The sequence below is a fragment of the Pipra filicauda genome, unplaced genomic scaffold, assembly GCF_003945595.2.
Source record: "Pipra filicauda isolate LSUMZ 115617 unplaced genomic scaffold, ASM394559v2 scaffold211_size2331000_pilon, whole genome shotgun sequence".
NCBI lineage: Eukaryota > Metazoa > Chordata > Aves > Passeriformes > Pipridae > Pipra > Pipra filicauda.
The window spans coordinates 889,200-903,476 of NW_024104323.1; the positions used below are offsets into that span (position 1 = coordinate 889,200).

Here is a 14,277-nt window from a genome sequence, read left to right on the forward strand (position 1 = left end):
CAGTGAGCTCGTCCCTGTACCATCAGGGGCACGTGCCAGCCCAGCCAGGGGCACAGTGTGGCCAGGGATGGTGAGAGGACCCGTGACCCTCCTCCTCCAGCACCCAGCTTGTGGCAGCAATCAAAGAGCGTGAGGGCACCTTGGCCCCAGCACTGCGGCAGCCACGTCAACTCCTGTCATTTCACAGCAAATTCCATGGAATGTTTCTGGCTTTGGTGAGTCACCCTGCAGTAACATCCGCCTCAGCTCCCTCAGGCACTACAGCTCTAAGACAGGTCTCATTCCCATCTTCCTGACAAGCCTTGCTTTTATAACCTGGGCAGGAGCTGCCCTGAGGAGCTCAGTCCCACTTCCACTCTCGTCCAGCCTTCTTGTCCTGCTGAGACATCCTGGTTAGGAATGCATAACTTTCCTTCTTTATTTTCCCCCCTATATATGAGCTTTTGGGCAGCCATGGTTACTACAGAAACAAACCCAATATGTGTTTCCATATGGCCCCTCTCACCAAAGCTGTTACAAATCAGGAGTAAATAATCTGCAAAATGAAAGTTATCCTGCAGGAACCACAGGCAGGCTGACTGGGGGAAGAGGAAGTGGATTTACCCTTGGCTATGGGGGCTCCAAACAGCTAGAAAAACTCCCACTAGTGGTGTGGCCCCACAGGTCTGGCACTGCCCTCATCTACCTGTGTTATTCACTGCTGAGCTGGTTTTTAGCAGCTGGACTGGAAGGTGCTGGATGGCACAGCCACTGCCTGCAGGGTCCTGCTTGGGAGCTGCCACTGCTCCAAAAAGGGACACACTGGTTCTGGTGAGGGACAGGCCAGGGGAGCACGGTCACAATCCTGTCACCCTGGTGTGTTTCCCTCCATGCTGTGCAGTGATTAGAAATCAGCATCTTATTTATAGCCTATTTATGCACTGCACAAGCAATGCAAATGCTGTCCCAGCAATAAATTAATTCCTGACATGCAATGTAAAAGGCACAGCAGTGCAAACAGCTACCCAGAGAAATGGAGAGGCTGTTCCAGCAGGGATATCTGCTCCTCTCTGTGCCTTCCAAGTCACTGAGACCTGAACAGAGAAGTGCTGCAAAGTCAAGGCACCCCATCAGGCATGGGGCAGCTGCCCTGTCCATACCCCAGGAGGGATCCACAGGGTTTGGGGTGGGGTGGGATGGGTGACCCCATCACACAGACACCCTCCCATCATGGGGCCCTGTGGGGAGAGCAGCCCCAGCCCTGCTCCCCACCACTCCCAAGGCAGCAGCATGGTGAGGAAATCAGGATTTATAACAAAAAAAGGATTACTCTGCCTGGCATCTGCATTTCACCTTCCGCCCGGCAAAACCATCCTCCTTTGCGAGGACCATTAATAATTTACAGTGATGAATTTTTCAGCAGAAAGGGGTCTTGTGAAGCAGGCTGGTTCCTCTCTTGTGTGAAGCATATTATTTTTAATGATCTAGGTTTTCCTTAATTGTGGTAGCACAAATCCCCTAAAAACTCACAGCTCCTGCTGGAAACAACCGATGAGCCGCTTGGGCTGCTAATCCCCACGGAGAGGTGTGAAGATGCTTTTCAGGACAAAGTGACATGAAAAAGGGTACAAACAGGACGGGTGCAGGTGAGTGTTACACTGACTGAAGAGCTGGGTCTGGTCTGGGACCTGCCATGAGGGTTTGGAAACAAGAGTGTGGAGTCCCAGGGTCACAGCACCCCGATGTGCACAGTGGTGGCCAAAGAACCATCAAATCCAACCAGGCACTGGCAAAGGGAACTAAGGTCTTGTGAATAAATGTGAGAAAATTCATATGAGAGTAGGTAAATGGTGAGGGTTGGTTTCTGCCATGTGGGCCAGGAATGCTGGAACACCAAATGGCCATAGGGCAGCTCTAGGGGCAGAAGGGGCAATGCCACTGAGCAGGTTTATGTGGGGCACAAGGGATGGCAGGGGAATAGCTGTCCCAGCATAGGGGACAATGGAAAAGGCACGGCACAGGGCAGATGGCAAGAGACCCTGCTGCACACTGACACTCTTGGTCTGCTTCCCACAGTATGCCAGGACACCACGGCCAGAGCTGCCTGAACACTAGGTGTGTGCTGTTGTCACCTCCCAAAACACTGGATATGCTCTTGGAAACCAGAAATTTTTCCTTTTGTCGCAACCTTTCCAGGGCTTCAGCTGGGAACTATTCCAAGTGCTCCTGCCCTGTCCTGGAGTCACACCTGCAGGTCAAGCAGCCGCTTTTGAAGGAAAATAACAAGGCTTAAGTTTGAAGAAGTCCATGGAGCAAAGGTACAAAACAGCAGCAGCTAAAACCCTCTCCTTCCCACTGAGTAGCACCTCCCTCTCTCTCTTCCCTGTTTATGCCTGTTGCATCTTGAGCGGAAAGGAGAGGATGCAGGAAACAGGATGCAAAGGCTGAAACCCAAAAATAGACTGGAGTGGGGGGAAAACCGGGATGCACAGAGGCCGCCTCTGAGGGCCCAGTCAGGAGCAGGGAAAAGCCCATTCCTCTCAGCACAGAGCACAGGTCCCAGTGCAAATCCTGCCAGGGAGCAGCAGGACTGGGTGAGCTGCCCACCCCTGGGCACTGCAGACCCTCGAAGGTGCCAGGGAGACCCCCGGGGGGAGCCTGGGGCTGTGAGCAATCCTGCCTCTGCCACGCAGGGAAAAGACATTAAACCATGTCAGATTTTCTGCTCCCACTCCCAGGGAGATTAATTGTTTATCCCCAAACAAATTAATCGTCCCCTGGTGGGACTGTAAATATGCCTTTATGTAGCGTAATAAATTCCGATTAACAACAATCCCCTGCCCGTTATTTTAATATGTTACAGGTCTGACATGAGCCGTGGCTGTGCCATTCACTGAGCAATAAATCTGATGAAGATGCTGTTTCATTCACCAGAAAAAAAAAAAATCAAAATTAAGATGTCACATAATGACTGTCCTGGGAAGAATTCCTTAATATCCCTAATGAAAACTTTTTAAAAATTAACTCATCTTTTGAAACCAAAATCCATGGGCTTTCCAGCTTAAAGTGGAAAGGGTGAAGGGAGAAAAATCTGTCCAGTCCAACGAGTTAGTGCTGAGAAATGTTACATGGTATTTGGCTTGGCAGAGATAAACCAAATTGGCAAAGCTCCTGCCATCACATCCTGTGAACTGGGTCACACCACGATGCACATTAGTTTATTAATGCAATTTATTAATTGGAACTTGACCACCCCCAACAGCTGCTATGCTGGATGGACCCGGAGCTGTAGGCTGAGGGAAGCATTACAGACTGCTTGGGTGTTTCAGCCCTGCTCAGAAGCTTAAGCATCTTTGGAAATGGGAGCAGAAAATAAATATCCTAAATAACTAGGAAATAAAGCCACAGGCTAAGTGAGAAAAAAAAAGTGAGGGTCACAGCATGTCTGGCTTTCTAGGGATGTCTGTTGAGACAGAAAATGTTTGATAAACCCCAAATGAGCTGGAAAAAAAGGGTAAATTCAATAGTAAGAGAAGAGGTGGGAAAATTAATCAAACCATTTTCATTTTTACAGGCTGTCCCTTCCCGTCAGAGCTCTCTGTGGTTAAATATTCATTATAGGAATATGTTTTGGGGTTAAACTGGGTAGTGCTGTACCTGGAGAGGTAGCAAGCAAACAGACACCAAGGTTTTACACTTGTTAAAAAAATAAATCAGTGCTGGGTGGAGGTGCTGAGAGGTGACTGGGGGTTTGGGTTTTGCAGCAGTGCTGGTAAAGACCCAGGTGCCTTCTCCTTGGGCAGAGGTGCAAGGGATCTCGGTAAAACCAGGGAATATCCATCTGGGCACAGTAGAGAGGCTCCTGCCTCGGTGGGAGACGCTGCCTGTGCAGGGTGGGTGGATGGAGCCTCACAGCTTGTTCATATTTCCCCCACACAAGTCACAGAAACAAACATCCGCCATCTGGTCGGCATTAAAGCGACGGCCAGGAAGAGGATCCCACACGTCCCCATCTTCTCCTCCCCGGCAATTACCTTCCTTTCAGTGCCATCGGAGAGCTCTCTCCTTCCTATTTGATCTTCCCTCTCCTTCATCCTGGCTCCCATGTAAATGACATCCCCTGCCCAGGATCGCAGGGAAGTGCCCAGTGTTGTCCGATGGGGATGGTGGGAGTGGGTCCAACCTCCCCAGACCAGCCTGGCAGTAACGCAGAGCCCCAGGGGTGATGCTGCCGGGGAGGTGGTGATGTCCCAGTCCCCTGAGATGGGATGTTTTGGCCTGGGGCACACAGAGAAGGAGAGGAGCTAACAAGGCTCCAGCCATCATTTCTTCCTCTTCAAATGCAGGATTTGGTTGATGGGGACCTGCCCACACCACAGCACGCACAGGGGGTACCTCTTCCCAGCCCAGATTTAGCTGCTTGTGCACAAAATTCAGCACCACCTGCACCAGGACACAGCTCAGCCAGTTCCAGCCTTCCAGGAAACTTTCCTGCTTTCCAGCTAATCAGGTATTCACTAAAACACCGGAGGGATTAATGCCCAAACTGATTCAAGGGGGGGGAGGAAGGCATTTTTTTAATTAGGGAGAAAATAAGAGACAGATAATATGTCTGATGAATTAAGGCTGTCTCTCTTTCAGTGCCATTGCATCTGGGGATGCTGGAAAGCAGTTCCTAATGGCACTGCTTTATCTAAGAGGATGATGGATAATGGTGAAAGAGAGAAAAAAGGGAAAAAGTAAGACATTAGCACATCAATGGTGTGCCTGTGACCTCCATCAAGGGATGTGAACCAACTTAATGAAATTTTAATTAGGCAGCAAGCAGTGCTCTGTCGCTGGGTACCAGATCAGCCCTTCTTACCCAAGCTCTGTTATTATCCTTCCTTGGGATAAGCCCTTTCCTGGCACTGGCAGCAAAGCTGGGCTCATCGCCTTGGCCAGGGAATGCCCCGCAGGTCACACCACTCTCCCATCTGGCTTTTCCTCACCAAGCCAGTGGAGAGGAGCCTGAAGGGAGTGGGACTTGCAGCCTCAAGAGGATGGAGGGAATGTCCCACTGCCAAAATGTCCCTGCTGTGTCCCTGCCACCCTGTGCCAGACTCCGCTCTGGGCCCTGCAAAGGGGAAATGCAACGTTCACCCCAAAATGTCTCTGATGCACCAGGACAATGCCCTTCCCAAGGCCCGGGGTTCAGCATTTGCTCTTCCCCGAGCAGGTGTGTGGGCAGGTGACCCAGTGTGAACTGACCATCACTGTCACGAGTGGCCACATCTCAGCTGAGCCCCAGTCCCTGCCCAGCCCCTGCAGCCCAAGCAGTGGCCCCAGGGCTGGCACCCACCTCTCCCTGCTTTTGTTTAAGTAAAGCAGCTTCCATCTCCCTTTGAGAGCAGTGGATAGAATTAACCCTGAGAGCAGCCTGTCTGCATTTCCAATTAACCTGACCTCCCCTGGCCCACCCATAAGCTGGTCCTGTCTCAGCACCCCTTTCAGCCCAGCTTAGCAGTGAGTAGGTCACTGATCAGTGAGTCCTGGTAGTGGTTTGTGGCTTGGGTACTGAAACGTGGGGCCACAGCCCAGGAATTACAGGTTTCCCCAACACTGGGTGTTTTCTGTTCTGTTAATGTAGGTCAAAAAACTCTGGGTGGCTGATGAAAGGAGATAAAGTTTACTGCGAGGCAAATGTGCATGAAGGGAAAGATGGTGATTTCAAGAATTCCTTACACTTAGGACTTAACAACTCTTGCCAATGCTGTGTAAGTGCAATTAAAAATCAAATGGATTGGTAGAGTGAGCCAGGAAAGATCTGCTCTCTTGGGAAGTTCTTAGGTTGAGGAGCTAAAAGGTGATTTCCTGATAATCCCAAATTAACATGTTGGCTTGATACATGACTCTGGAGGTAGAGCAGACCCTGCCCAAGAGCCAGCACACACACGGCTCCCTGCTTGGGTCATATTGCAAGCCAGGGACTCCCAAAATTCTCATTTCTCCCTTGTGCCAGAGCCTGCGCTAGAAGAGGAGTGACAGATTTTCCAAATATCTTCCCATCTCCATGAGCAATCTCCTGATTCACTGGGATCAGGGCTGCTGTGTAACTACTCTGCAAACCTGACCTGAGCAGGCAAACCTCAGATGACATCAGAGACCCAGGGCTGGACTGACACGGCGAGAAACCAGCAATGAAGGTTTGTGAAACCCTTCAGCATTTCCCAGTGAAAGGGTAAGCAGGTTTACTTTACATTTTCACTAAGCTTTGCTGAGTCTTTTCAATTCCTGCTTGAAAAACCAGGAAAGACCCACTTGAGGAACTCCTGGGGTCGTACAAAGCCTTCCCCCCATCCTGAGCAGGTTGTTTTGGGCTCTGCTTCAGCATGGCATCACTGGCTCCATAGGCAAATGGTCCATGTGGTTTTACCCTGACTATCATGGGCTGATCAGCGTCTTTGTTATTTTAGATTACATGCTTGGCAAAGCCTGAAAATAATTGGAGACTATCTGGAAAAATAAAAATAGAAATTTGAAATGTGGCAGCACTAGCTTCCAAAGTGCAGCACTGAGACAGGAACCCATGAGCCAAATGCTCCCACTGAAAGAGAAGATAAATTAGCTCAGGATGAAGCACTATTTTGCATGTACACATAGGCACAGAGTGATCTGGCACCAGGAAAAAGAAGAGTACTGAGATGCAGTGAAACAGCTCAGAGCTCAAAAGTTCACTGGTTTCTCCCAGCTCTACCTGTTGGCCTCCCAAAGCAATCCCCTCTCCCCACAGTGCCTGCACCCCTTGGGACATCCCTCTCCAGCCCTCACAGCTCCAGGACTTCTCACAATGGATCCTCCTTTCCATTAACTGTCTGTGTAAGGCCCTCACTCATAAATTGGCTGGGCAATCTCACCATCCTTTCTCCTCACTTGGCTCCAGCCAGACCCTCTCCAGTTCCCATCAGCTCCTGCATGGTCTCAGCCTGTCCTCAACATCTCCAGCCATTGGGAATATTTTATTATATTCTAATCCATCAAAGAACCATCATGATGCTGAGCATGGTGCAAAGCTTCAGCAGCCTGAGCACTGACAGGGTTAAATTAAAGGTACCCATGATATTAGAGAGCTGCAAAGTAATTATGAAAGGAAGCAGAAAAAAAGCCAGCAACTCTAAGCAGACATGAAGGCCCTCTTAAGAGAAGAAAGGCATGTTAATTAACCTCCAGACATGATTCAAAGCATCATTTGTAGCATGATTAACATAATCCCCCAATTGCACACACACAAATGGCATTAACGATCATTTGCAGGACTGAACGGCTCCCCCATCCCTTCAACAAATCGGCACATTTGAGCAGGGAAACCGCTGGAAACGTGCACGTTTCAGGAAACAAAAAGAACAACGTTCCCCAGGGACGGACACCCCGGCTGTGGGCTGTGCCCACCCCGTGTGCTGCAGGTGGGCATCCTCCCCAGGTGTGCTCTCAGCATCCTCCCCAGGTGCTCTCAGCATCCCCCCAGATGTGCCACCAGCTTCATTCTAGAAGAACTCTTGACCCTGTGTCACCTTTTGCTCCCTTTGCCAGCCACAGCCACAGCTCACACCCCCCTCACCAGCCTCTGCCACTTCAGCAAACGCTGGGGGCAGTTTTCAGAAGCTCCCGGATTCCTGTCAATGTTTGGCTCGTGGCTTTCGTTTAAAAAAGGAGCTGCCCACCAGATTGCTTGAAAGATTGGAAATGAATGCCACAGTTCTGAAAGCAAAGAAAAAAAGAGCCACAATTTCCCCATCTCTCCAAAAAGGAGAATCTCCTGCTCGAACTCGTGGACAGGGTTCCCAGCACTCAGCTCCCCCCGTCCTGAGCACCGAGGCGTGTGGGCTTGGAGGCTGCTCATGCAAGAAAGCCAAAGCTGTCACCTGCCTCAGCAAAGCTGTCAGGGATATTTTATCATATTCCACCCCATCAAATAACCATCACAACAGGTATTCCCACAGTCATCATGGCAGAAAGGTGGTAGGGGAGCACTTTCCTCTGAAAGCCACTGCATGGTTTGTTGTTCATTAATTATCTGGGCGGTATTAATAAAGGTGACATGGACATGTCACCAAAATCCCCTGTAAACTCCACTCAATTCATGTGATATTCATCCTTTCACAGCCCAAGCTCAGAGGCTTTGCACTACTTTGTATTCTGGATGTCAGTGTTTTCAGAGGCTGAAGCTTGTTCAAATGAGTCACTGCTGAGCTTCATTATCTTTAAAGTTTGTTATTACTTGGGAGTGTTTATCTGCATCACATTTGCAAAAACATCTGAACAAAGGCCAGCCCATGGAAACAAGAGCATTTTTGCACCTTTTTATATAAATAGGAAGGAGTTTATACAGCTGGTTCTTTTCTTTGCAATTCACAATATTTGTCTTTAATGCCAATTTTAAGGACCGTGATGGGATTTAAGCAATCACAGGCAGACCCGGTGTCCTGGGAGAGATAACAGCGCAGCTCCACGGCAGGCTGAGCACCCCAGCTGCTGACACCCTTTGTGCCGGGCACAGCCACGACCTCTCGGGGATGCTGCCCTGTATTGTGATCTGGAGGAAGTCCACGCTTGTGTGTTCTGAGCAGCAGCAGTGAAATCGCACTCACGACCTCGGGGTAAGAAGCTAAGAATGAAGGGAGAGGAGGAAGAAAGGGCAGGGGCAAGCAGGGGGCGGGATATTGGGACCAGGCTTTGTGTGGTCCCAGTGTGACAGGCAGCTCTTTGTCACCCTGGGACACCACGACAACCCCAGGCCCCACGGGACAAGCGGGGAGGCCTTGGTCTCCTTCCTCCCAAAACCTGGTAAGAGCATCACCCAGGGGGGCTGGGCAGGGGGCAACCACAGTGCCCCCCGTCCAGGCTCGATTTCAGGATCCGGTGTCCCAGGGGCAGCGGTTTCAGCCACCTCCCTGCTCCCTCCTCCTCGGCAAACTCAGCCAGCAAGTGATGCTCAATACCCCGCTGGCAAGCACCAAAATCTCTCCATCTTGTCCCCCGACTCCCTCCCTCCCGCAGGAACCTGCCCGGGCAGGTTGGAGGGACGGGAGGCCCCGGCAGGGCGGGGTGGCCGGGTCGGACCTGTGGCACGGCCGGGACGTGCCCACGGCCTCACTCGGGCTGCACTGACCCCCACACCAACATGAGGCTTCCATGCAGCACCCCAAGCACAGCCAGGCATCCAAAAGTGGGATGTGACCCCACAGCGACCGTGGGATACCCAGGGAGTGCTGAGGAGATGCTCAGAGGAAGGACATGGGGGGATGCAGGGGATGAAAGGGATGCTGGAGAGCAGCACAGGAAGATGCAGATGATGCTCGAAGGCAGCGTGGGGGATGCAGGGGATGCCTGGGATGCTCAGAGCAGGACAGAGATGCTGGAACACGTCTGGGGGACAGGACAGGGGATGCTGGAGTGATGACAGGGGGTCCTCAGGGACGTGAGGAAGACCAAGATACTGGAGAGTCTGGAGCAGGTCTGGGGGGATACCAGGAGGTGACGGGGTGACGCTGGGGAGCCCAAAGCAGGCAAGGGAGGATGCAGAGGAGGTGATGGGGATGCAGGGGAACCCGAACCAGGCAGGGGGGGATTCTGGGGATGTCGGGGAGCTCGAAGCAGACAGAGGGGATACCGGGGAGGTGATGGATGATGCCAGAGAGCCGAGGGAAGGGCAAGCGGGATGCCGGGGAGGTGACAGAGGATGCCGGGGAAGTGACGGGGGATGCCAGGGAGCCCGAAGCAGGCAGGGGGGGGATGCCGGGTCGGTGATGGGAGATGCCCGGGATCCAGGGAAGGGCAGGCGCGATGCCGGGGAAGTGACACGGGATGCCGGGGAGCCCGGGGGAGGCGGTGGGGGGTGCCGCGGCGGGGAGGCGCTCACCTGCCAGGAACCGGAGGGGATGTCTCCGAAGCCGCCGGGGCCGGCGGAGCCGTGGCAGCCCCGGGGCGGGCCAGCGCAGCGCCAGAGCAACCCGAAGCCGGCGGCGGCTCGGCCGGGCGGCAGCAGCCAGGCCGGGGAGAGGAAGGCGGCGGCGCAGGCGGCCAGGAGGCCGGCGGAGAGCAGCGCCCAGAAGCAGCCGACGCCGCTGCACATGGTGCGCCGGCGGGGCTGGGAGCCCGCGCCCCGCGCCGCCCCCGCGCCCGCCACCGGCACCGGCACCGACAGCATCGGCGGCGCGGGGCGGCCCGCGGGGCCGGGCGCGGGGCCGGAGCGCTGCCCGCGCCCCTGCGCGCTGCCTGCGCGCTGCCTGCGCCGCCCGCCCCGCGGGGCGCGGCTGAGCACGGGCGCGGTTGCGACACCCGCGGCGGGCGGGGGGAATCCCGGGGCGGTCACCTGCGCGCACGGTTTTGGGCTGTTTTACGCCGTTTCGCTGCGGGGCGGCCGCTAAAGAGTCGTTTTATTCCTGCGGTTGCCGGTGATGTTTTTAACACACGCGCGCTCCCCCCACCAGTGCCCGCGGACGGCGATGCTGCGGCTCCGCGCCCGCTGCGATCCCGGACGGGGACACGCGTGGGGAATGAGGGTTTGCGGGGGGTTTCTCGCAGCCCAGGTGTCACCGGGGGGGGGGGGATTTAAAAACGCGGGGTCCTCGGCTCCTCCGTGGGAGGGAGATCTGCTCGGGGTCTGCTCGCTTTGAGCGATGTCAATTCTATCCCTTAATCCCGCAGGTTTCTCCAAAGTCTTGGGGGCAGAGTGGGGAGAGAGCGAGGCAAAGCGGCTGCCCGGGAGCCTGCGCTTACTTTAGGTGTAAAAACTGCGCCTCCCAGTGCAGATGGATTTTTACAACAGTCATTCTGAAACTTCATGGATCAGGTTTTATTCCTTCTAAACCTCCTGGTCGCTGTCGCTGTGCAGCAGGAATTGATGTCTTGTCCTTACGCCTCGCAGATCTGACGGGGTTTTCTCGACCTCCAGAAGCTCAGCTGTCCCCCCGAGCGGACCCACGTCCATCAGCCGCAAGCCAAAAGAGCCAAATCCTTTCTTAATATAGCAAAAAATATCTTTATCCCGCCCGAACGTCCTCAGCCGTGTTTGAGGCACTTAACTGCCGACACCGCTGAAACAGTTAAAGGTATTTTTGTTAAAAAAAAAAAGGTTTTCCTTTAGATCCGGGGTGCGTTGCTTGGTGTCTCAGTTGCAGCCTTTGGAGAGGGCTCAGAGCCCGGCAGTGCTGGGAAACCCGTGCGGTTCCCGGCAGCAGAAGCCGGGGGCTTGGCACCCTCTCCTGGTGTGCGCCCGGAGTGCTGCGGCAGGAGCCGGGCTGCCCCGGGAGCGAACCGATGGCAAATCATCCGCACTTCCAGCTCAGTTCACGGGCACAACCTCCGGGATAACGCGCCGCGGTTCTGTCTGGATGCAGCGTTTGGGCTTCACGGGGGTGTGTCTTGTCCTGTGGGACATCCTCCATGGGGATGCTGCTTGTCCTGTGACTTCCACCAGAGTTTTGAACGGACAAAATCACACTCAGCCTCGTTTTTTCCCCATATCCCTGGGTTGCAGAAATACCCGAGAGCTGCCATGTGCTGCATCACTTCTTGTACTCCTTGAGGCATTTAGAAAAGCAAAGAGGGGAAAATAAAAAGCGTAAATGGAGAAATGCAGAAAATGGTCTTAAACAAGATTATTATTTTTTTTAACTTTCCACTTAAACGAGATTATTGTTTTTCAAGTATTTAGGACACCGTAGAATGGCCAAAAACTTGGGAAAAACAAGGCGGATTGGAGAAAGGTCATCTGAGGTGAGTCCCACACAGCTCTGGCAATTCCATGTGGGCAGAGCGGAGGTGGGAACAAGCTGCTTTGTTTTCACTAATTCAGAATAATTCCGGAGTGGCACTAAAGCCCTGCAGAAAAGGCTTCCTTGCTGCAGGAGCAGCCTGGGGAATGGCTCAGAACCTGGTGTGTGAGGGCTTTTCTATTTGTCTCTGCTCCTGCTCAGTGCTCCTTCCCCAGAGCTCGGCTGCCCAGCACATCTCCAGCAGCTCTTTCTGCTGGGACTGAGCCTGTTTTTCCCCTTTCCCCCCCCACCATTTTACGCTTCAAACCTCAAGTTTTAACCCACCCACTCACCCACTGAGAGTCACCCCTTGCTTGTGCCCAACCACCAGGCATGGAGGAAGAAACCTCCCTGCTTGGGCATGTGCTTAGTGGAAGGAGACAAGGAGGAGTTGCAATGTTTTAATGAAACCAGTTTTTTTTTTTCCAGGCTGGGACTGGGAGAATTCTCTTCTTTGAAATCCCCAGCAGAGTTGAGAAGCCAGTACCAACCCTCCTGTTCCCATGGACTGAGGTCAGCCACATCCAAATTTGCTGGGAATTCTGTATGTGCATGCAGACACTTGTTTTCCCATTTAAAAAAAAAATAAAAAGGAGAAAAATATAAGTCTGTAATTGAAGCTGCTGAGACTGCAGTTTCGGAGCAGCCCTGCTGTGATGTATCAGTTCCTTCTTCTTCATTTTCCAGCTTCCCCAGCATCCTGTTGTGCACAAATATATGTCTGTGCTGCATCTTTCCCACTCTCCCCCCCCACTAATTCTTGGATTCTTAGTGATTATGCCTGTATTGCTTATTTTGCAAGATGTCTGATTATTTGTTTGAAATAATATTGTATTATTTTTTAACAGTTCCAATGGCAATGTTTGGAATATATGGTTTTTAAGCTCTAGTGTGTTTCTGTACAAAGGCATTTTTGACTCCTTATATATTTTGGGCATTATTACTGATTCCAGAGTAAGATCTCAGCTGTTAAAGCCCTTAGTCATATAGTTTTTATTATTTGTATTCCCAAAGTAGTGAGAAGTCTAAATGTGAGAGAGAATCTCAGCATCATGTGAATACATGTAAACAAATGAACTGTCCCACAGATGTGAGAAATGGGAATGGCCTCTAACATGATTTGTTACATTTGTGTTTTTGTGCTGTAACTGAGCAGGGCAGTTCCCCGTGATTAATTACCCACGTCAAAGACGCCAAAGTCTTGTTCTGCTTTATTAGTTCTGTCTAAACAAGATCACTCCATTTAGATCTTATTAAAGTTTGTTTATTTTTCTAGCTGTGGAGAGGGAAAAATCACCAGGCAGGGAGGCTTTTTTTTTTATTTGAATATTTTAATTCAGGGAGGAGTCCCTCAGCTTCTCTGACATTGGCCAACCCATGTCCTGAAGTCATGTTTCAGCTGATTGCTCAGACAATTAAACTCTCACGTGCTGTTAAAGACTCCGGAACCTGCTGTCACTCACTCTTCCAGTTCAGATCTCCAGTGACCAACTGCAGATTGGAGCTTCAGCCCTTCTCCACATTCCCAGAAAAGGGAGAAAATTTTAATCCAGGAAAGGTAATTCATGTCAGACCCTCATATCTTGAGGTTTCCTCAGTTATCCAGAATCTGATGCAAAGAAAATTGAATTATCCCAAAGACTCTGACAGGTTGGATGAGGTTTTTGGAAAAGGAGCTGCTGTTTGAAAATGAGTTGCAACAGAGAAGGTTACATAGAAGGTTTCCCTCACCAAGTGGGATGAGCAATGCCTGCAATTCACCCATCGAAAAGGATGTAAATCACTGCATTCTTCTTCAACCCCAGCATTGAAACCCAAGAGGAGTGGGTGCAAATTTCTTTGACAGAGGCTGTTAATTCAGTGTTCCCTGAGTCATCCCATTCTTTCCTATTTGCTCATGTTTTGAATGTTTTAGTCTACTAGCAGTCTCTTAGGTTATGTGCCAATTAAATAACTCCATTCATTATGCAGAAACCATATAGGATAGTTCATTATCCCCCAACCAGCCTCTGGGCGTGTGTACAAAACTGTATCAAAGAGCATCAGTTAACAAAAATAATATCAAAAGAGAAAATGCAGTTGCTACAGGGTGTTGATCAGCTGCACTATCCTGCCCAAGAGACGGCTCCAGACCAGCCCTGTAAGACCCCCATGTACCTTTTATGCAATTTACAATTTATGAGTGTTAATTACCGAGTGTTTGTAAAGAGCTTTGCAACACTTGGGTGAAAGATGGTGCAGGAACTTTCGTAATGATTATTAATCACATCATTTTCTCGTGGCTCAAGCACCGAGGGCAGGACAGTTACATGGCAGAGGGGTGACACGGGGATGGCAGAGGAAGAGCTGCAGCTGCCTCCTGTGATCCCTGCACCTCCTGCAGGGATTGTTTTGGGATTCTCGTGGTGTTTTGTTAATTGGGCCCATGGAACAAGGTCCTGGGGATCGAGCCCAGAAATGTCATGGCATAAAACACCTCGCAGAGGAACTGGGCTGAGAGTTG

The 14,277-nt window shown here is 51.6% G+C and overlaps 1 protein-coding gene across 1 annotated transcript in view; it reads right to left on the reverse strand.

Annotated features, from left to right (window-relative positions):
• TMEM211 (transmembrane protein 211) overlaps positions 1-10,194 on the reverse strand; it is a 59,483-nt gene extending 49,289 nt beyond the window's left edge. Inside the window, exon 1 of the mRNA XM_027743855.2 lies at positions 9,878-10,194. Within this exon, the coding sequence (XP_027599656.2) occupies positions 9,878-10,165 (288 nt within the window). The 5' untranslated portion in view covers positions 10,166-10,194. The remainder of the gene's footprint in view (positions 1-9,877) is intronic.
• Between the last annotated feature and the right edge of the window lie 4,083 nt (positions 10,195-14,277).